The 22,998-nt window shown below is 39.0% G+C and overlaps 1 protein-coding gene across 7 annotated transcripts in view; it reads left to right on the forward strand.

Annotated features, from left to right (window-relative positions):
* The window catches only part of LOC131234503 (uncharacterized), a 56,090-nt gene that overhangs the window by 14,144 nt on the left and 18,948 nt on the right, over window positions 1-22,998 (forward strand). For 2 of the 7 annotated variants that reach the window (XM_058231436.1, XM_058231432.1), the window contains exons 5-13: window positions 1,969-2,618; window positions 4,150-4,281; window positions 4,927-4,999; window positions 6,639-6,678; window positions 7,683-7,753; window positions 9,241-9,308; window positions 10,158-10,217; window positions 21,284-21,361; window positions 21,922-22,094. In XM_058231436.1, the coding sequence (XP_058087419.1) occupies window positions 1,969-2,618; window positions 4,150-4,281; window positions 4,927-4,999; window positions 6,639-6,678; window positions 7,683-7,753; window positions 9,241-9,308; window positions 10,158-10,217; window positions 21,284-21,361; window positions 21,922-22,094 (1,345 nt within the window). Of the gene's footprint in view, window positions 1-1,968; window positions 2,619-4,149; window positions 4,282-4,926; window positions 5,000-6,638; window positions 6,679-7,682; window positions 7,754-9,240; window positions 9,309-10,157; window positions 10,218-21,283; window positions 21,362-21,921; window positions 22,167-22,824; window positions 22,850-22,998 lie in introns of all 7 variants that reach the window. The other 5 variants (XR_009165730.1, XR_009165729.1, XM_058231434.1 and 2 more) reach the window with 5 other exon arrangements.

Below are 22,998 nucleotides of genomic sequence, written 5' to 3' on the forward strand. Positions count from 1 at the left end.
AAATTAACTTAAAAACTCTTGATGCATTCCATGCTTCTGAATACATGTCATGAAGGGTATCCCATATCCTTTTTGCAGATGATGGAAACATAACGGAGTTACTTACAAATAGATTCATATTGTTAAGTAACCAAGCCAAGACTTGGTAGTTCTCCCTAGTCCGGCTTGGAGCATCATCTAATATGTAGGCAAGTCTATCTCTTCCTCCCAAAAACAGTTGCACAGATTGAGCCCATTGCAAATAATTATTACTGTCCAACTTGACCATTGTAATCAACAAAGGATGAGATTCCGAAGACCCTGCACTAGATCTGAAAGACCTTTTGTCATCCATATGGGTCCACAAACACTAAACTTAAGTAACAAAACACTTATGGTGGTGCTCACAAGATTAGGTTGGCCACTAGATTATATCGGACAGATTTCCACACAAAAGATGGTCCAAATAATGGGCTACGAGTCCAGGAAAGATAGAAGACTCAAAATCCAGCAGGAAACTTCACAAAAAGACTTACATGAACACAATACACTGTCATACGAGGATAAGAGAGCATATTAGGTATATACCAGAAGTTCTGGTGTATGTCCAGGGTCCCCAGGGCCCAAAAACGGTGGAGTCTGACCACTATAATGCCCAAAAACCATCCAAAAAGCTCTTCCTAATCAGAAAAACTTCCATGGATACCTTAACATGGTAAAACTGATCCACCCTAAGAATAACCCCCTAAAAAATTCTTACTGATTTGGAAGAAATTGCAAAAAAAAAAGAAGAAAAAAGAAGGAGATTTGGGGTTTTTCGACTGATTTTGAAAAACGGCCCAAACACACCTCAAATCAGCCCCATAAATCCTGCAAAAATCACAATAATTCCTCTAAAATCAAGTTGCATCAGATCACGTTCTTCCTGATGAGAAAGTGGCCGTATGGTATGCACAGTTTCTAACATCAGCCATACAGTTGTTGACGTCAGTAGGTCCCTGCAGCTCCAATCAACGTGAGTACCCTACTCCCTGATATTATAATACCAGAGATACCCAATGTACATGCACACACCAAAAACACATAAACTACATCACTGTAAATACATCACTTTGCACTCTCTATAGCAGTTTCTATTCCCCTGCACTATATTGTGGCCCATGTTGAGAAACCACAGGCGACAGATTATGAGGCAATACACAAGACTGGAGTGCTGTGGTTGCTCATGAGAATAGCAATATGAATCCCCATGTGGCAGGTGTAGGAGACCGAGTCATTCATTTTGTGGGCTCCAATCTGAATGTTTTGTGGCCTGAAAACCCGTCATTCCACTCATTAGATGGACACAAAATGTACGTTAGATGGGTACTGTTGGTCAATTTTACATCAGTATGATTTTTTCCTTGCAGGTTTGACCCTCATGTAACAGTTTTGCACAGGTGCCATGTGTGGAGTAGGTTTTGGTTGGCTACTCTCATGAATAGCCCTCACTGAGCTTCTTGTATCTTAATTTCCTGAGATGATATGTTAGCACATAAAATTTGATGCAATTGCTAGTAATGCTCCATTTTATTGTTTCTCATTTAGTATGATTGGTGTAGTCAATTTCATATGTTCATTTATATCCCTTATGGGGTTATGCTGTACAAGTTGCTATTGCTCAGATTGATCATTGCTAGATCTGTCTCAGGAGTTAGCATAATGTGCTTTGACATTTGAATGTACTCCCCACAAGATGCTGATAATTTGGTCATGTACTCTTTATTTGAATTGAATTAGTGCAACCCAATTCAATTGAACAACCAAACATTGCCCCACATTTTTACATTGAATAAAACATATTTATTAGGATTAACTGCCTTTATCTTCAGATATTATGACGGCTTGCTTATTCAAGATTGGATATAGAATCTCAGTTGAAAGTTAGTATTTTTGCATGCACACATGGCTAATGTTTCTGACTCATTCTTTGTGCATCTTGCATTTCAGTATCTTGCTGTTGCTGCTCATCCTCCTGATTCTTCATATCACAAGATGGGTGCTCCATTGACTGGCAGAGGTGCCATTCAGATATGGTGCATTATAAATGTTGATGTGAAAGAGGAATTAACTCCATCAAAACCCAAACGCAGGGGTAGAAAGAGATTAGTCAGGACGGAGCCTTTAGATAATTTAAGTAGTTCTGAAGGTCTCAATGTAAATACTGTAACAGCAAGTGGTGATACAGAGGCAAGGTTGGAACTGGAAGCACGTAATGGCAACGCAGATGGTCCAATTACTCCTCTGAAAAGAATGAAAAATACGGTGATGACAAGGGTTTGTAATAACACTGGAAACCCGATGTTGTCGATTATGAATGAGGATGAATTGTCAGGTGCTTTTCTGCAAGAAAATAGCAACCATGAGCAGGTTATGATGGCACCAAATAAAAATGTGCCCCCTAAAGGGCCCTTGTTAGCTTGCATGACTAGTTCTTTTCTTCCCAACGATGTTTCTTTGCCTAGACTCATGTTGTGCCTCTGCCACAATGGAAAAGTTGCATGGGATTTGAAATGGCGGCCTTCCGATGCTAACGATCCAGAGCATAAACATCACATGGGCTATCTTGCCGTGTTGTTAGGAAATGGTTCTCTCGAAGTGTATGTCATTCTTCTTTGTCTGTTTACATATTTCTGTCATGTCTTTCCTTTTTTCATGTATAGGAGATGCTCATGGGAAGGCTCAAGGCTCTTGGGGACAGAAGCTGAATTTCTCCAGCATCTACATGTTACACATGCCTCGGACAATGAGAACTGTTGATCTGGTGGGCTATCATGTGGATTGAACATGGTTTAAAATCTTACAATTTGATATTTATACAGATAGGTCTTTCCCGTCAAATGTAGATCGTTACATTTTTTATTTTTTTTGGAACTTTTGTTTACACCCATCCGTTTCTGAAACCATTGTGGTAGCTTGCTGAAAGTTTTGTTTTGTCATGCCTCCACATGGTGTCCCTCCAGATAAGCAGTTCTGATTGCCTACAAGTGTGTTATTAGTCATTGGAGATGCTATTGGCTGGTGAGCCTCTGTCTCCATGAGACGCTAATCTCTGTGGCCAATCTACATGTATAATCACTATTCATGCTCCATTTTTTACTTTGCTATGTGCTGCTTTTTATTTAGTTCTCTGTCTCTCAGGAATGCCATTAATTTACATCATACTCTGAGATGGTGCAGTAATTGATTAGTTATCCTGCTACAACTATGTAGAAAATGTCATACACGTTGCAATTTGCGGGTATGAGTAAATTAAGATGGACGACTCAATTCACTATAGATGAAGTTTCGAAATGTTTCTTTTAGGTTGTCTAGTATTTCTGCTTAGGAATGGATAGTGCTGGCCTGTGGCATTTATTCTCCTTCAGAAATATGTGACTATGAACCTCATGAGCCTAAAATGTTGGTCATTGTAGCTAACTAATTTCACATGTCCTATTAGTTTACTTGGATTAAATTCGTATGAGAGACTCCCACAAATTTTTAGTTAAATCCTCCCTACACTAGTAGTATTTTTAACTTTTTACATTTTTTTTTTCATATGTTTTTTTTTTCAAATTTCCTCATCTTAAGGATTGATATATATATATATATATATCAGAAAATAAAAATAAAAATTGTTTAGGGGGTTTGCATGACCACTTATGCGATTATGCGATCGCACAAGCACACAGCCCTCCTAGGTCGCCTGGGATCGCTGATGCGATTTGACAACATTGCTGGCTTGTAACTTGAAACATTAGACGGTGATTTCCGTCAATTCAAATCTGAAAGTCCTCATTGTCATCTGTGTTAGGGTATGTGGGTGTAGTCCTCAGTTCTTTTATTTTTGCGACACATTATTGGAAGAAGTAGAAACATAAGATGCACTATTTGTGTAAGTATGGAAGTAGAGAATTTCTTAAAAATAACACAGCCTCTTGTATTTCTAATGTCCATTCTGTTTTTAACTCCTTGAATTCACTGTTTCTTTATTTTCTCAAAGATATTGAATCTTTTTTTTTTCAATGTGTGATTTCATAGAGGTGTTGCTCTTTTCCTTTTTTGTTTTTGTTGCAACTAGATATTTTTCGAGTTTCACCTTGCTGACCTTTCATAATGATTTCTGATGGTGCAATCTTTTGGATTCAGGTGGGAGATTCCTTTGCCTAGCATGATCAAGAAATTATATAGTTCTTTCTGCAAACAGGGTACAGATCCTCGCTTTGTTAAACTGGAGCCGGTGTTCAGATGCTCAAAGATGAAGTGTGGTGACAGGCAAAGGTAGATATTATTTTGGATGCCTTTCATGCGAGGTTTAAATTATATTTATTGTTCTCAAGACAAAAGACGAGTACCAATTGGCTCATTTATACCAAACATTTGGATGCTTTATAGATCATTTTATGATCACTCACCTTTTCTCAAGTGAACTTACGGAAAAGTCGGAGAAGAGATCGGATAACTTGACAAACATTTGGATGCTTTATAGATCATTTTATAATCACTCACCTTTCCTCAAGTAACTCACGGAAAAGTTGGAGAAGAGATTGAATAAATTGACAAGTCTTCTTCATAGCATGTTGGCTTCGTCAATGACTTAGTAATGTTTTGATAATTAACAAGCACAAACATTTCTTGATTGATTTGTTTGAGGACAAGAACTTGAGATACCTAACGATGCATTGGGATGTCCTGATTTCTTTTTTTAGGCGGGCAGGAATGCAGGATGCATTTGTTAATCAGTTATGATATTTCTAGTAGCTTTTTTTTTTTGGGGGGGGGGGGGGGGGTCATGTCGTTAGAAGCATTTTTTTTTTTTTTTCAAAAGCTTTATGAAATGTCAATGCTGTCTTCATTATCTTTGCATTTGCCACCATTGTGCATTTTTATTCTTCACTGATTAACAAGTCTCTTGTTGGTAAACAGCATTCCTCTTACAGTGGAGTGGTCGACTTCAGCCCCACATGATTTATTACTAGTCGGATGCCATGATGGAACGGTAATAATGCTTAAACTTCTACAATGAATGTTTTTTGCGAGTGCCTATCTATAAACACAATGGCAAGCTCCCTATTTGTGTTAATGTGGTACACCTATCTTAGTTTCTGGGCCGTTCATCATGTGACTTGCAAGGTACTTGTGAATGCAAAGGCAAGCACCCATATGTGTTAATGTGGCACGTGCATGTGAGTTCTTGGATTGGATCTTCATTAGCTGGCCCATCCTGTCCTAAAATATGCGGTTCCACTGCTGAGGTGGTCTGCTGCCCCCTTTTTTCAATACATGTGCAGCGCATGTGAGAAGAGTGGACTGGCCTGGTTTTTGTCTTGGGCACACATTGTGGGGCCAGCTTGATGGCAGCCTGATCTTGCTCAAGTTTGCCACCAACATGTTTGAGACACTTTTACATGTCTATAATTGGATTCTTGCAAGTAGCTTCCATCAAAACTTTTAGTTGCTTGAGCTCTGTCCATCTTCCTTCATACTCTATTTACTTATTTCATGTTAGAAGTATGTGCTGATCTTTCTTATGAATCCTTAGGGCCTGTTTGGATTTATGAAAAGCATGAGAAAGGAAATAGTGGTTCTTGGGAAACCTTTCCAGGAAACTGTGGGAAAGGAAATATTGTTTTCCTTGTTTGGTTTTCAACAAGATTTTCGTAGAAATTTAGAATCTATTTTCAAGTTTGTTATTTGGCAAAACAAAAAATTTTCTTGAATTTTTTTTTAAGTAGTTACTAGCATGTGCTAGATTAGCACATATGGCACATGTGGGATGTTTAGAGATGAACAATGGCACATGCGCTATACACGGTATACGTGGGCACTTTAAGCTAAGTTGTGGCACGCGTGGTGCATGTGAGATGCTTGAAGTTGTACGGTGGCATATGTGGTCCAAGATGTGTTGGCACATTTGACATTTGGGCACTAAAGCTAGATGACGACACTCGTGCACATTGGCATATGCCATATTTGGAGGATTGAAGATGGACAACGGCATGTGCCATATTTGGAGGATTGAAGATGGACGATGACACATGTGGCACATTGGTGCATGTGGGGTGCTTTGCATATGTGGGGCACAAGTAAGATGAATAGTGGTATATGTGGCACAATAGCGCATATGGGGTGCAAGAAAAGATGGATGGTGACACATTTGGCAGATTAGCACATTGGGGCTTCTTTATACGTGGGGCACAAGATAAGATGGGTGGTGGCACATGTGGCCTAGTGGCACGTGTGGGGCATGATTGAAGATGGACAGTGTCTTATTGGGCACATCTGGCACATCACATGTGAGGTGATTGAACATGTATAGGGGTACATTTGGGCTTTAACCCTTGAGAAACCTATTTTCCTTTCACGGGGGAAAATGCATTTCTTAGAGGTGGAGGTGGGAAAATAAATAAATTTATTTTCCAACAAAGATAGAATGTGGGAAATGGTGTTTCCCACAATTTCTCACAAAGAAAGCCTAAAAAACAACGGAAAGTGAGTTTCATGGTAAACACTATTTCCTTTCCCATGCTTTCCATCAATCCAAACAGACCCTAAGGAAAATTTGTATTCTATTACTCTATAATGATTAATTTGTAATCTTGGATTGATGACAACTAATAAATTTTCCATAAATTCAGGTTTCTGTTTTGAAGTTCTCAGCAAGGGATTCCTCCCAAGGTATTGACATTATATTGTTCAGTAATATGCTCATCTTGTTATTCGTTTCTATCACAATTCAAGAGAAATTATTGGGTTCTGATGTATTGGGATGTGAAAGTGTCCTGATGACTCAGTTTCATACAGGTGGAGTCCAGAGTGCGATGCTTGAGGCCGCTGATCTGATGAGCCCCACACCATGAACGGGGGATGCTGAAAAGTTTCCCAGATTGGAAATCCTGATATTTGGTTAGTGGATCACAAATAGATGGTGAAGACATAAGTTAAACTTTGGAAAAAAAGGTCAAATATTGAATTTCTATGATCTTTACATCTGGAATACTTTTTTGCCATTCCTCATCCTCTGTGGGGCCACATCAGAGCTACGGTCTGGAGCCTTGATCAATAGGCTCTACTTGCTGTACGAGGTGTGTCAGGACAATTCCCATCATGACACATCAGTAATTCCTTATGATTCAATATGGTTCTCTCAAAAGTAGTGTTGAACCAGCACTGCTTACATTTCATGATTGGATATGAGGAAGACCATGGAAATTTGAGGAAATGGAACAGGTACCTTTTCCATTAATGTGACTTTTGCATTATTTGGATAACGAAGTAAAGAATGGATTCCATAAAACAATCATTAGCCTTTTCCCGAGGATTCTATAGCACAAGACATGAGGTGACTGTTGTCTAACAAATAGGAGATTTTCTTGTTATTCAAACAAGATATTAAAAATGGTATTCAAGTTTCAGTAGTGCTTGTGGAAATAATCATTGGATTATTATTACTTTTTGTTTTCTTCCCCTGGTCTCCCTGTGTCCAAACATACTCTTAAAACCATAGCAGTTTATTGTATCTTTTCATTGCATAGCTAGAAGGAAAAAAGGCATGGCAAGTTGTTATTTTTATTAATAATTTTAGCTTATATGCTAATAATCTGCACTATAGGAGCCTGTTCTTTCTTCAATATACAATTGAGTTGAAAAGTTGAGCTTCATTTGCAGCTGTGTATTTGCAGATACAAGGCCTTTGCTTCGCTTCACTGCTGATACAGTTCCTATAAGAGCTCTTGCATGGGCACCAGATGAAAGTTAAGTGGTGCTTTATTATTGATTTTGAAGCAGTATTCCTTGCTATCCCCCTCCTGCCCAGTTCAATTTACTGTCATATCATCTTCTAGTACACAAAAATGTCCTTAGATGTTTCTCTTATGTTAAATTACTGGCTAATATTTTCATGATAAACTAATTTCAAGCATGGAAGTTGTGTTTTCTACAGCTTTACAAGACGATTTGAGCTTTTGAAAACTTGCATGTCGACAGTTCTCGTTGACAATTTTTATTTTTTTATTTTGGTCATGACAGGATCCAGAGCTGTCTGTTTTACTTGGTCAGAGGGTGAGATTATTAAGGTCCCTGTTTGTTGTTGGGAATTGGGATGTCCCTGTTTGTTGTTGGGAATCGGGATGTTCTTAAACCCTAGGGACCTATCTGATTCTCAAGTATTTGCTCCTCACCTGTTCTCCCTTGCTATATTTTGGTGCCAGTTTGGGTTTCTTTGTAGGTTTATCTAGGACATCATCCTGGGTGTGATTTATGTTTCCAATCCTGCAATTGTTGAAACAAGATGTAAATCTGATACCAAGCAGCAGGGACAAGGCTATGATGATGGTGATGATGTGCTGATGAATGATTCTGATTAATAGGATGAACCCATGAAGATTACTAACAAGAGGGTGTTATACAATTCTCAAGCCAAACCTTTGTAGAGCACCACTCTATTTTTCTGTTTGTTCAATGGGCACCATGATTTAGTTATCCAAATTCTCAATATGATGGGCCTTACTATCGATGGCCCACACATCAAAATTTTTGTGAGACTGGAAGAAACTAATCATCAAATATTCGATATTATTTTCAGTTGAGTGTGGATCATTGTTGTATTTTTCTCTCTTAGCTGTCTGTTTGTTGGTGACCAATCCAAGGGTTAGGATTTTCCTGTCTCTGAGATTTTGTTGCATGGGCAATCCACAGTGGAGCCCATAATATCAATGGTTCTGGTCACTTAACGAAGGGCTCTACTTGTACAAACTGAAATTGAAACTGAAACTGTACTGTACAAACATTCTGCCTGGACATTGTATAATATTTCATTGAAAAACTACCTGCTGCTGAAGAAATGCAACACCTGCAAAAAGAAAGCATAGCACTCATTCAGCAGGCCACATGATATGCTATTTCAGTTATTTTCTTTTCTAATTTTTCTGGATCTTGCATAACACGTCATTGAAAAACTATATGCTGCTGAAATACAACACCAGCAAAAAGAAAGCGTAACACTCATTCAGCCACACGAGATGCTATTTCAGTTAATTTCTTTAAAAAAATTGGACTTGATGACTTATGGTCCAACTGAAATTATCGGTGTTGATAGAGTGGAATGTTAGAACAATATTCATGTAGCCAACCCCAATTCACTGGGTTAAGGCTAAGAAGAAGTAGACGATCTTGTATTTCTATCTTTTGTGTTTTTTTTTTTTTGGATTGATTTGTCTGAAATGCAAGTATATGATGTGCAGAGATGCAGAGAGTGCAAATGTAATAGTGACTGCTGGACATGAAGGACTAAGATTTTGGGACATACGGTATGGATGAATGCTTGGTTCACTAGTCTTTTCAAATGAAAGATCACTTTGCTCTGTTTTTGTTTTGATATATTTGCATGCTTATTGATCAGCATGATGTGACTTGGTGACCAAGTTTTGTTATTGGCGATTGCAATCAGATGCATGTCTTTTTTGGTGTTAGTGTAATTATTGAGTAAAGGTTCTATATTCTTTAGTTCCTTCTTACTGTTGGGAAAGATAGTAATTTTTTTTTTCATGTGTTGTTTCAAATTGATACAGTTCATTGGAATAAGCGATGCTTGTTGGTTTGTTCAACACATGATAAAAAACTCATTTCTAAAACCATGTACAGCAGTACAGGTAAGTGAAACAAACCAAAAAAAAAAGAAAAAGAAAAAGAAAAAAAGAAAAACAAGAAAAAGTTTTAAAAAAAGAACTGCCAGTATTTTATTGGGCTTTTCAAAAGCCTACTTCACAATTCCGACATGAACAAAAAGGTTGTAGAATATGTCTATATAAATTAACACGTAAGCAACATGTTGGAAATTCTTACATGTGTAAAAACATATTTCTCTGTGGATGTTACAGAAATAAAGATACATAAATACTATGCATCTAGAACAATATGCACCTATTTGGATACAAGAATAATGGGTTTAAGTTAAGATTTTGACCAGTTATCCAAAAATTAACCATGTTTAGTAAATGCAAAAGAAGTGGAAAAGTTTGTAACTTGGTTAACATTTTAACCCGAAAAGGTCCCGTTTCTTGGTTAAAATATTAAACTAAGAGAAGTGGTTTTAGCATTTAACCAGTTATTATGCATTGCCATTGGGTTAAAAATGGTCAATTTTCCTGGTTTTTCAGACCTAGTGCCGAACAAGTGTTGATGAGTGGGAGCTCAGGAGTTAGGTGTTTGAGTCCGTGGTGAGCAAGGTATTCCAAAACGGTAATGGTGGCCGTAACGGCCACCACTGTTACCATTATGATACGGGCTGTAATGGCCGTTACGGCCGTTTTTTATTTTAAAAAATAACTTTTCTGGACCGTTACAGGGCCGTTAAGGCCCGTTTTTCTGTAACGGCCGTTTCGACCCCGTAATGCGTAACGGTTATGACCGTTACCGTTACGTAACCAATTTTGAATACCTTGATGGTGAGTTTGATGTCCGTTGATTGAGAGATTAGAACACAGGAGTGAGTTGGGGTGGTTAATCTTTGGGGAAGTTGATCAAGCCAATAGTGTCTTGAATCTTCTAGTCATGGTTTCCCACTTCAAAATGTTGAAATCTAGGGACATTTGGGGGTCATAAAATATCTTTTTCTTCCGCATTCTCCTTTCTTTGCACCTAACACCCACTCTTCAGAGGACTTCTATTAACCAAAATGAAGCCTGAAAGATTGGTACAAATTTGGGCAGGATTAAGTTGTCTCAAATTTGATTTTCATAAATGCATATCTTGTCTAACTTGATGGTTAGAGCTCGACTCTGCCCTTGCTTTGATTTGTGCTTAAAAGCATGCTGTTCTTTGAACCGCATCGGGGTGTGGGGATGGAAGGGATGACCTGTCCCTTAGAATATATATTCATCATCCCTTATTGATGCACGTCCACGACCCACTTAGGCCATCTAGGTCCATTTTAGGGCCCAACCTACTTAGGCCCATTGTAAGGGCCAACAAGACGTTGGCCCATAGCCCGCCAAAGGGCCCAACATGTGTTGATATTTTGACTGTTTATTTATAGATTTGGGGCCATAAATCAAGGATTGCATTTTACTATTTTAGGAAGATATGGGGTTGATTTGAAGATTTAATTCATGTGATTGAGGATATGAAGGCGGCCTGATTGAAAATATGAGGCTAATTTAGAGATGTAATTAGGGTTACTGATGCAGGACTTGAGATCTACTATGATGAGTTGCTGAACTTAGCCAACTAATTATGTAAACAATTGAAGTATAAAATGAAAGCAATTCACTCACAAATCAAAGTAATCCTAAACAGTAACTATGCTCAAATTCGGGTCCCGAGGACAATTCCGCAGTCCAAAACTATAAAATAAAGTTCAAAAGGACCTATGGTAGTTAGGACAACCATCTTAACATCGGGTATTAGTGCCAATTAAATGTAAATTTGATCAATTTAGGACTTAGGGCTCAATTGGGGAATTAGGGTTTCCACAAGAAGAATTAGATGAGGGGAGAAGGGGAAGGAAGAATTACAAAAAGGGAAGGGGAGGGATGGCTGTATAGACTGGTCCGTACGATCTAGGTTGACCGTACGGTCAAGCCTAAGGTGGGTTTGGGTTGGAGAGAGTTAGGGTTGTGAGATGGGTTAGGGTTGGGGTTGGTGGGTTGGGTATGTGATGAGATAAGAAGAAGAAGAAGCTAAGAGAAGAAAAGAGAAGAGGGTAAATACCTCGTTGTCGAAGAAAAAGACATAAAAGGATAGCTTGTGGCTTCACACCACCTTGGAATCACATAAAGAGATCTCTAATGACAAGATATTTTCCATGAATAACACATGGGAAAGAGAGAAGAACTCTTTTCTTTTTCACAAAGTGTGTATATATATATATATATATATATATATATATATATAAACGCCTAATGGCTAGATGTCCAAGCCTTAAATAGGCTTTCGAGTTGCCAAATTACAATTTTCCCATTTCAGTTTTTTTTTTTTTTAAATTTATTTATTTCATGTCCCCAACCTCTCTAAACATAAAATAAGCATACCAAATATGAAATAAATTGAAATAACCCCTAATCTAAGCTGAAAAATGAAGTCCTAAAGTACGTAATATTCGATTATGTCCAATGATGGCGATGACCCACAATCAACATTTCAATCAAACTGTCCATGCGATCCAACAGTCCGATCATTGTGTCGTTGCGATCCAACGGTCCAAATCTCCTAACTAAGCAACCCACATGCATCTTCCCAGTGTGGGGCCTTCGAAGATGCACGTACATGCATGTGGGGGCTTTTCTGATCGCTAGAAACTCGATCTGGGCCCGCTTGTGGGTTCCACATGAAAATCACCTAGCCACAATGAAGCCGCAAGGGCTCTCCTCCTCTGGTATACCTTATTGGCTCAGATGTCCTCATAAACTCCCATCGGCTGAGAAGCGTTTGCGTCTGACAAAATGAAGCAACGGCAATAATCGAGGAGATCTGAGTTTAAACGTTGAAGCTTTGTCTCTGTGATCCATGTATTGTCTGTCTCTGGCCTGTTTTTCCACCCCACGAGATACTTTTGGTATCCTCCATGTCTAGTGGAAACCACTTGCTCATCCAAAATGGTCTCTATTTCCTCTTTTCTCACAGGTATGGATGGTAAGGGAGGTAAAGGTTGTGAAGATAGGTCAGATACATGCCATGGGTCATGGAGAGAATGGGGAGAACAGGGAGAATCACCTCTAGGGTCAATGTGAGGGTTAGGACAAGGCACAATCATTCACATTAAATGTAGAACTAATCTCCTTAGAAGGTGGTAGATCCACAACATACGTATTAGGACCTAATCGTTTTAATATTTTATAGGGTCCTGCACTATGGGCTTGTAATTTCTTAACACCTCCTTGCGGAAACCGTTTTGGCCTTTACGAACTATCAGTTTCCTATTTGGAATTCCTTAAATCTGTGGTGTGAGTTAGCAGATATCTTATACTTTTCATTACTTACATTAATTTGTTTTCTAATTTCAGCATGCAGATCATGAATATGTTGTGTTCTGCGGACTCTGATGGCCTATGAGACACTGACATGGGGATGGGATTTATAGGCTTCCTAGGTTTGTAACCATGCACTACCTCGAATGGACTCATACCTGTGAACCTATTAACCGACGAGTTATATGCAAACTTGACGACTGGAAGGATTGCATCCTAGGTCCTGATATGGCCACCCACAAGACACCATAACAAATTTCCTAGACTCCTATTAACCACCTTTGTTTGACTGTCTGTCTACGGATGGTACGCCGATGAGAAATGAAGTCTCGTACCCACCATATGTCAAAGTGTCTTCCAAAAATAGCTTATGAACCTAACGTCTTCATTAGACACAATGGTCTTTTGCAAACCATTTAGACAAGCTACCTCTGCAAAGAAAAGCTTTGCGATGTTGGAGGCATCAGGTGTCTTGAAGCACGGGATGAAATGGGTCATTTTCGAGAAACTGTTCGCCACAAAAAAGATGGAATCGTGCTTTTTAATCATCTTGTGAAGCCCAAGCATGAATCCATGCTAATGTCTTGCCACGGAGTATGTGACACTGGCAAAGGCATATATAAACCCATGTTCTGCCATTTCTGCTTTGTCAGCTGACAAATCTTACATTGCCCAATAATTTTGGCTATATTTCGCTTGAGACTTGGCCAATAAAATCTATCCTCGGCTAGGGCAATGGTCTTGTCTCAACCAAAATGACCAATGACCCCTCTGACATAAAGCTTCCAAATTAGAACGTCTCGGAGGGAAGTATGAGGAATGCAGAGTCTGTCTCTTCTAAATAAATACCCATCAATAATGACAAACCCCTGGTCAGTCCTCGACTGGCCATCTAATAGTGACGCATATACTTTTCCAAAGTCGCAAAGAGAATACTCTTCTTTCAAATGCTCAAATCGAGTGACTTCTACACGCATGGACTGAAGTAACGTCACTCTACGACTAAGGGGATCCGCAGGTTTGTTCTCGACCTTGGCTTTGTGTTTTAGAACAAAAGTATACTCTTAGAGGAATTCAACCTACTTGGCATGCCTTGGGTTTAACTTCTTCTAGGAGTTAAGGTATCGCAAAGCCTCGTGGTCTGAAAACAGGATAAATTCTAGTGGTAGCAAATAATGTCGCCAATGTCATAAAGACTGAACTACCACGTAGAACTCCTTGTCATAAGTGGAATACTGCTGCTTTGCCGTATTCAACTTCTCACTAAAATAAGCAACGAGGTGCCCTTCTTGACTAAGCACTCCACCTATACCTACTCAAGAGGTATTACATGCCACCTCAAAGACTTTAGAAAACTCAGGAAGATGCATGACATGAGCCTTGACCATCTTGCCCTTAATCTCTTTAAAGGTTTTGGAGGCTGCTTTAGTCCACTTGAACTCCCCTTTTTTATGCACTTTGTGATGGGAGCCGTAATGGAACTAAATCCTTTAATGAACCACCTATAAAAGATCGCTAAGCCGTGAAAGCTTTGCACCTTGTGGATGTTTTGTAGTTCAGGTCAAGGTCAATCTACTATGGCCTTGACTTTCTCGGGATTTGTTGACGTGCCCTCTTGAAATAACGAACCTTAAGAAGATAACTTTATAAGACATGAAGGAGTACTTCTTTAGGTTCGCATGCAATTTCTCTGTCCTAAAGATCCCACAAACTTGCTTCAAGTGGTGGAGATGTTGTTCCTTAGTGATACTATAAATAAGAATGCCATCAAAGTACACCATAAAGGAACTTACCGATAAAAGGGCCTTAACACTTGGGCCATTATTCTCATAAACGTACTCGGGGCATTAGTTAAACCAAAAGGCATGACTAACCCCTCGTATAAACCATCCTTTGTTTTGAAGGCGGTCTTCTATTCGTCTCCTGGCCCAATACGTTGTTGATGATACCCACTCTTGAGGTCTATCTTTGAGAAGATCGTGGCGAGTGGCCATCATGTCCAACATATTATCAAGGTGTGGTATGGAAAACCGATACTTGACTATGATTTTATTGATGGCCTAATTATCCATGCACATGCGCCAAGCAATGTTGTCAAATCACATATGTAGTCGCATATTTTTTTTTTCAAAAAATTAAAAAAATAAAAGAAATGGGAAAAAATTAGAAAAAAATGTAAAAAAAATATAAGAAAGTAGGGGGAACTTCCTAAGTTAATAGATAACTAATTTTACATATTTAAAATACATTTGAGTGAAATAAAATTAATTAAACAATGAATTAAGACAACAAGTCATCAACATTTAATAATATAGATAACAATTAACACTAAATAACTAAGTACTAAGAAATAATAAGTAAACTAACATTAACAACAAAATGAAGATTGAAGAAGCTATTTATTTATTATTGATTGTAGAAAATGAAAATCTAATTTATAAATTACAAATCATATACTAAATCACTAACTAAATAATACTAAATGCTATATGCATTGATCTATTTGCCATTGTGACATTTGATCACCACCATCGTCATCGTCGCCGTCATCATTAGAGTTATCTCCTTCTTCCACATATACTTCCTCTTCTTCTGTTTTTTCATCATCTGTATGTACTAATACTTCATCAACATCCAATAATGGATCTTCAACTTATCATCATTTCCTTCTTCTATCTCCTCAATCTCTTCAACGGGCTGACTGCTACTACTTGCCCCCCCTCTCATTCACCTTCGAGCGGAAGTACCTTCTCCAGGTGTCAATTCATGTGTGGTATCTTCAACTTGGGCCCATGTTAGGTCCTTGCTAGCAAAGACCAGTTCCTTCGTCTCTGCGAGCCACTCATTATCTGCATCCAGCTCATCTAAGTAGATATGGTCAAAGAAACCATGCTTTCCTTTCCTAGCTTGGAATCGTTCTCGTAATTTCTGATTGTATTGGATGAAGACCAAGTCATTGGGCTTCTTTTGTTCAAGGTGATTCCTTTTCTTGGTGTGAATCGGCATGAAAGCAAATCCATTAGGCATTAGCTTAATAACTTAGCTTACACTTATAAGAAATTGCAATTATTCCAAACTATAACATATTAACATTTTCATTTTTTGTCAAACTTATTGCCTCGAACGTGCTCCAGTTGCGCTCACAACTACTAGTAGAACACGTGAGTCCAAGAATCATCAAGGCTAGCTTCTTTAGAGCTGGATCCTCCCTATTCGGGTCCACTCCATAAGCAATCCACCGGTTAGTTGAGAAAATAGTTTAAGTAGGTTAGACTTTGTATATTAGATCGTAAATATATATATATATATATATATATATATATATATATATATATAAGAGTTGAGAAATTCATACTACTTATTGGGCAATTTCATTGTCCGATGCCTGACGATGATCTTCCTTGAGAATATGCCCCCACTCTTTGTATAGAAGTCTAGTAGAGCAGAGATCTTGTCTTGTTCTTCTTTATCTAGAACCATTTTTTCTAGCACGTCAATAAGATCAAGCATATGTACAGTTTGTACTTATGCCGGATTAGCAGAAGCGAATAAATAGGCTAGGTTAAGGATGTAGGCAACCTAATACAATGGAGATGACATTTGACTGCCCCATCTTTTATCTATAATATCTATAATGAGCTTGTAATCACGCTTTTTGTAGTTAAAGTGGTCCATGATTTTATTTCTCGCCCTCTCCATCGCATCATATATGTAACCAATTGCTGGCTTCTCATCCCCGACCCGTCTACCAACAATTGGCAACTTTGGTTTTTTAAGACCCCAATGATTGAATCCTTCAATTGTTGGAAGGTGATAGAGAGCCTGAAATTAAGATATAAATTTTGGAATTCCATGTCCGGTTGAATGTTGCTGACTTCATCAATTGGCTGAGCAAGGTAGAAAATGTGTTCGAGTAACGTAAGTAGCTGTGAAGTTTTTTAGTCATGTATTAGCATGGTGGGATGATCTCCAAGCCAAATGAATTCGTTAAGGTAAGAAAAAAAAAAAATTTTCTTGGAAAATGATTAAAAAGAAGTTCCTTCCTGCGACTTTGATTGTGACCTTTATAAAATATGTCAAAATTTATGTCAAGAGAATGAGTTAGTAAATGAATACACCGAGGAGTTCCATACGTTGACTTCATGGGTAGTGTTTCATGAGTATGAAGATCAAAATATTTTGAGATATCTTAATAGTCTTAACTCGAATATCAGAAATGAATTGTCTTTCAAAGATGTATTTAAAATGTTTGATGCATATATGCTTGCATTAAAAGCCGGGGAGATAATTAATTGGAGACAAATGGCTAGGTTAAGTCGATAAAATGCAAATTAGATAGATTCTTTATCTCCTCAGAGTGGGCAGAAAATTTTTTGTTGATTAACCAAAGAGGGCGTCGTAGACCCATCTCAGATCATTGTCTGGTTTTGTTGGAATTGGGCAAGGAAGATTGGGGTCCGCGTCCTTTTAGATTTGAGCCCATATGGCTAGAGATAGAAGGTTTTGGGGAGAAGATTGTGAATTGGTGGTCATCATTCTCAGTTGAAGGGGGCACAAGTTTCACATTGTTTAAGAACCTAAAAAAAACTTGAAAAAAGAAATTTGTGGGTGTGGATGGAAAAAAGACGTCTTGTAGTCTAGGGAGGAGGAGACCTCTACTTTTCTTTAAACGATTCAACATCTCGATTCCAAAGAGCATGTGGCAGAATTATCAGTAGAGGAAAAGGCATGGAACGAGGTATATCAGGTTAAGTACAATGCTTGATTAAGGGAAGAAGAAATCAAATTGCGACGAAGATCGAGAGCTCTATGGTTGAAGGAGGGAGATAAAAACACAAAAATCTTTCATGCCACTGCAAGTGCCAGAGCGAGGGCAAACAAGATCAAATCTATAATGGTGGAAGGCGAAAGATTGGAAGGTAAGGATAAGGTCTGTGTGTCTATTGTTAATTTTTATAAGAAGTTGCTATCCAAAGTAGGGGTGCACATGGGTTGGTTCGGTCCGGTTCTAGGGTGAAACCGGAACCGAACCGTTAGCACCCTAGAACTGAACCAAAACTGGACCGTTAAAACCGAATCGGTTATACGGTTCTGGGCTTTTTATAATCCAGAGGGAGAGAACCAGCAAGATAGTGAGAGAGAGCCAGAGAGAGAGAGAGAGAGAGAGAACCAGGCATAGGCAGAGAACGAGAGAGGAGCACCGGGCGGTGTTTGATGGGCGGAAGGTGGCTGTTCGGGGGGGGGGGGGGGGGGGGGGAAGAAAGAAAAGGATGGGGGCAGTGTGAAAACTTATGGGAATGAATACTATGGTTTTTTTTTTTTTTTGAAATATATGGTTCGGTTCCAGGTTTAGCTCCACGGTTTGGATCCATGGTTTGGTTCTTTGGTTCAATTCTACGAATCAATTCGATTCTACATACCCCCAAATTGAGAATCGAACCGAACTAATCGGTTCTTTGATTTTTGGATCTGGAACCGGAATTGGACCAAACCATACGATTTGGTTGGTTCTGGTCCGGTTTACCGGTTCCATGTGCACCCCTAGTCCAAAGACGTGTGGAACAGGCCGGTGCTGGACAATTTGCATTTCGATTCTTTCTCTCTTGAAGCGGCATCAGGTCTTGAAAAGGAGTTTACGGAGGAAGAAATCAAGAAGGCAATTTTAAAACTAGGCAATGATAAAGCTCCGGGGCCGGATGGTTTTCCAATCGCTTTCTTTTAGAAATTTTGGGAGGTGGTCAAAGAGGATGTGGTAGGCTTTATGAACGAATTTTATGATCAATGAACAATTGCGTAAGAGCTAGGGGCCACGTTTATAGCTTTAATCGCGAAAAAGGATGGTGCAGAATGCCTTAGAGATTATTGTCCCAAAAGTTTGTTAGGCAACCCCTACAAAATCCTAGCTAAAGTTTTGGCAACTAGATTCTATACAATTTTGGGGAAGTTATTTCTCAAGGGGCTTTTGTGGACGGCAGGCAGATAATTTGCAACTCCTTATTGGCCAATGAATGTATTGACTCATGTAATAAAAGAGGAGACAAGGGCATAGTTGTCAAGTTAGATATTGAAAAGGCATATGACCATGTCGATTGGGTTTTCCTGGACTAAATGCTGAGTAGATTGGGCCGTGGCGTCAAATGGAGATCGTGGATGAGGAAATGTGTGACCTCGGCCAAATTCTCAATCTTGGTAAATTGAACACTAAACGGTTTCTTTTCAGCTTCTAGGGTCTTAGAAAAGATGAACCTTGCGCTTTTAGGGAAATGGGTTTGGATGTTTGGGGTAGAGGCGGATGCTGGATGGAGGGAGGTGATAGTGAGGAAATAAGGGGTGGATGAAAGGGGGCGGTGGACCAAATCATCGTCGCTTTATCATACTTCTTATTTGTAGAAGTTGGTGGCGGCTTTAAAGGATCGGGTTTGGGAAGGGATAGGTTTTCAATTGAGGGATGGGAAAAATATTAGATTTTGGGAGGACAAATGGTTGGGGGATTCCAAACTTTGTGATGAGTTCCCTAGTCTAGCTCGGATATCGACGGAGGAAGGTTTAAGGGTGGCTTCTTGTTTCTCAAGAGGCGAGGATGTTATTTCCCACCCCTGAAGAAACCTCTCTGATGAAGAAAGTGAGGATTTGGTTTGGTTACTTCGAATGCTAGATAAGGAGTCTCCATCGATAGCAATCAGGAACTCGCTTCGTTGGAACAAAGAAAAATTGGGTATCTTCTCGGTGAAATCTTTTTATAAGATGGTAAGTGGTGATTTCATAGGCGAAAGGGATTGTCCAATGAAATTTGTATGGGAATATGGCTCTCCATTAAAGTGGTGGCCTTTTCTTGGCTAGTGGGGTGCAATAAGATCCTTACTCCTGATAACCTTTGTAAAAGGAACTTCTATCTCCTGAATGTCTACCTTCTTTGCCACCAAGATGCAAAATCAGTGGATCATCTTTTCATCCATTGGTCTTTGGCGAGAGATGTTTGGAATGGCTTCTTCAGGCTCTTTGAAGTAGATTGGGTTTCCCCATGCTCAATGGATTCTTTCCTTTTATCTTGGCACGATGGTGGTTGTGGGAAGAGAGGGACAACAATTTGGAGATTGTGTATGCTAGCGGGTTTTTGGAGTCTTTGGTGAGAAAGTAACGATCGTTGTTCAGGAATAGAAAAGGATCAGCTGTAATCGTTTTTTACTAGAGCCAAATTCCAGGTTATGGAATGGGCCTCGGCTTCAAATGTTATGACCAATTTTCCAATTTCTTGGTGGCTCCTGTAATTGCGTTGTATTCTTGTTTTTTCTCTTTTGGTTTTTAATAATATTGTCAGTGTTTAAAAAATTATAATTGGGGACTTGGGAGATGATTTGGCACTCCATGTGTGCCGTCATTGACAACAAGGCAGCATGCTAACTTCTCATGTGAGGCAACCATAGGGCCTCCCATAGGTCGAGAGACAATGGGCCAATGTTTGACAATGAAGCCAACAAGGTGTACGCCCATAGTCCACTGAAGGGCTCAACGTGTGCTGATTTTTGGACTATTTAATTTTAGATTTTGGGGCCTAAATCAAGGATTGCAATTTACTTTTTTTGAGAGATGTGGGGGCTGATCTAAGTATATGATTGAAGATATGGGGCTAATTTAGAGATGTAATTAGAATTAGTTTCTATGTTTGCTTAAACTATTATTAGGCCTTTACCATCATAGTTAGATTAGATTGGTTTGAAATAAATTATGATTGATTTTGAAATCAATCTTTTAGTTGGATGGATTTTCATTAAATATTCATTTAGGGTCTATAAAAGGGGAGGTGGTGTAGGAGTCAATCATTCAATTTTTTTTATTTTTATTTTTTATTTTTTTTTGCCAAGTGTGAGTTCTTTTCTTAAATATTGTAAGAGGAAGTTCGATATCAATAAAGTTTTTTCTCCCTCTTGACTCAAATATTCTTGTGAGTGTAATTCTTACCTACTTCTTTGCAATTTGGTGTCGATATCTCATTTATTCGATAACCGGGTTGCATTACTTATGCTGACAAAATCTTGCAGTTGACATTTAGTGTCTGCTTATCACTCGGATGTTTGTTATATGAGTCAAATAATATAGTTGCTCAGGAATGCTGGCAGCAAAACTTGCTTGCTATGTATTATAGTTTGAATTAAGAGGAAGATCTCCAATACTTTGTCTATCAACATTTACTCTGGTAGACTGCGTTCCATGTTTTCAATTACAATTCTTTTATTTATTTTTTGTATTTATTTCAGGAGTTAAAATTCTATCTACTAGCCATATTAAAAACAATGGAAAGCTTCTCTTGTCCCTTGCAGTGATCCATACCGGCCTTTGTGGGACCTTAACCCATTGCGGAAGGTTGTATTAAGCCTGGATTGGTTGCATGACCCAAGGTAATTCATGAATTTTCTTGATATTGACGAACATGCAAGATAATGGTTATCCTTGCTACATCAATTTGCAATAAAAGAATTCTTGGCTTGAATGCCTCTGGTATAAATAAGAGAATCTAAAAACCACAGATATGTATAGCATCCCCATGGCCTTTGTACGAGTGGAGCCTCAGGAGTTGAGTGATTCAGACCATTGATATGACAGGGTGACAAGGCCATACACTGAAAAACACACCAATTGACAATCTAGTAACCTTTGATTAGCATCATGAAAATAGACGGCCAAGAAAGAAAGCAACTGTGGTCCTCATTCCAGTGAAATTGGTCAAAGATTTGATGGCTGGAATGATCCAATCTGAGGAAGTTTCGGGCATGGTCCATACATGGTGGGTCCCATCAGATCAATGGTCTGGATCTCTGAACCATGGACCTCACTTTGCACAAACTACAAACTGGAAACTCGAGGATACTATGCATGTCTTCAGGCCGAGGATCATACAATTCCTCTTCCCACATTTCCTATGTTATAGATATTCTAATTTGTTGTTTGCTTCTTGTAGATGTGTCATTCTGTCCATTGATGATGGAACGATGAGGCTCCTTAGTTTGTCAAACGCCGCACATGATGTTCCCGTGACTGGGAAATCTTTTGCTGGGACACAGCAGCAAGGGTTGCATACTTACTATGGGTCACCGTTTTCTATATGGAGTATTCAAGCATCAGGACTGACTGGTATCTTCCTTGCGCCAGCAGACAATATATGTTAACAGAGAGCATCAGGCGACATAACTTGGACATGTACAAGTATGTTGGGGTGAGGAATTATACATTCCTTGACCTGTGAATATGAATGCTATGCGTGGGTCTTGAATACATAATGGGCCCCATGGTTGGGTGATTCAGACCATCATTCTGAAGGACCACCATGGTAGGGCCATGATCCAAGAGCCTTTCATATTAGAAAATCCTAGCCATTTATTTGCAGGCTGGTGACTGAAAGTAATAATGATGCATTAGGGAGATTTTAGATCACATGCCATGCACTGTAGGGCCCATCAGGTTAGTGGTCTGGATCAGTGAAGAATGGGTCCCACTGGTATAAGCTCAAGACTTGCTATTCATATCTCAGGTGGGGATCAGATAATTCCTGTCGGTGCTGGATATGTACCTGGGTGTCAGATATGGATACTCACTTTATCATATGGTTCCCGTTGTTTCATATCATTTCCCCCTAATGCTACTGCATGTATCTTGCATTTTAACAACTTGCAGTTGCAATTAGGAAGGAATTAAATATGTATGTTTATTAAAATGCTCATATTTTGTAGCTGAGTTATCTACTACTTACTGTTCTTTACCAACACTTCATCCTTTATTTTATGGGCTAGACTGGCATTTGTTACTTTCTTTTAGCAGACATATCACTGACATGATTTTTGTCTCTGTTGGATGTGGCAAACAGGGACATGATCGAAAACGATCATGAGGTAGGCTACTGTTTTAAAACCTGGACTGGACTGCACGGTCAGACCAGTTTGGACTGATACTGGCCACAGATTGACCAGGTCACTGTAAACTGGGCATTTGGCGTGTGTGTGTGTGTGTGTGTGTGTGTGTGTGTGAAAAGAAAAAAGTG

Source organism: Magnolia sinica, chromosome 19, assembly GCF_029962835.1.
Source record: "Magnolia sinica isolate HGM2019 chromosome 19, MsV1, whole genome shotgun sequence".
NCBI lineage: Eukaryota > Viridiplantae > Streptophyta > Magnoliopsida > Magnoliales > Magnoliaceae > Magnolia > Magnolia sinica.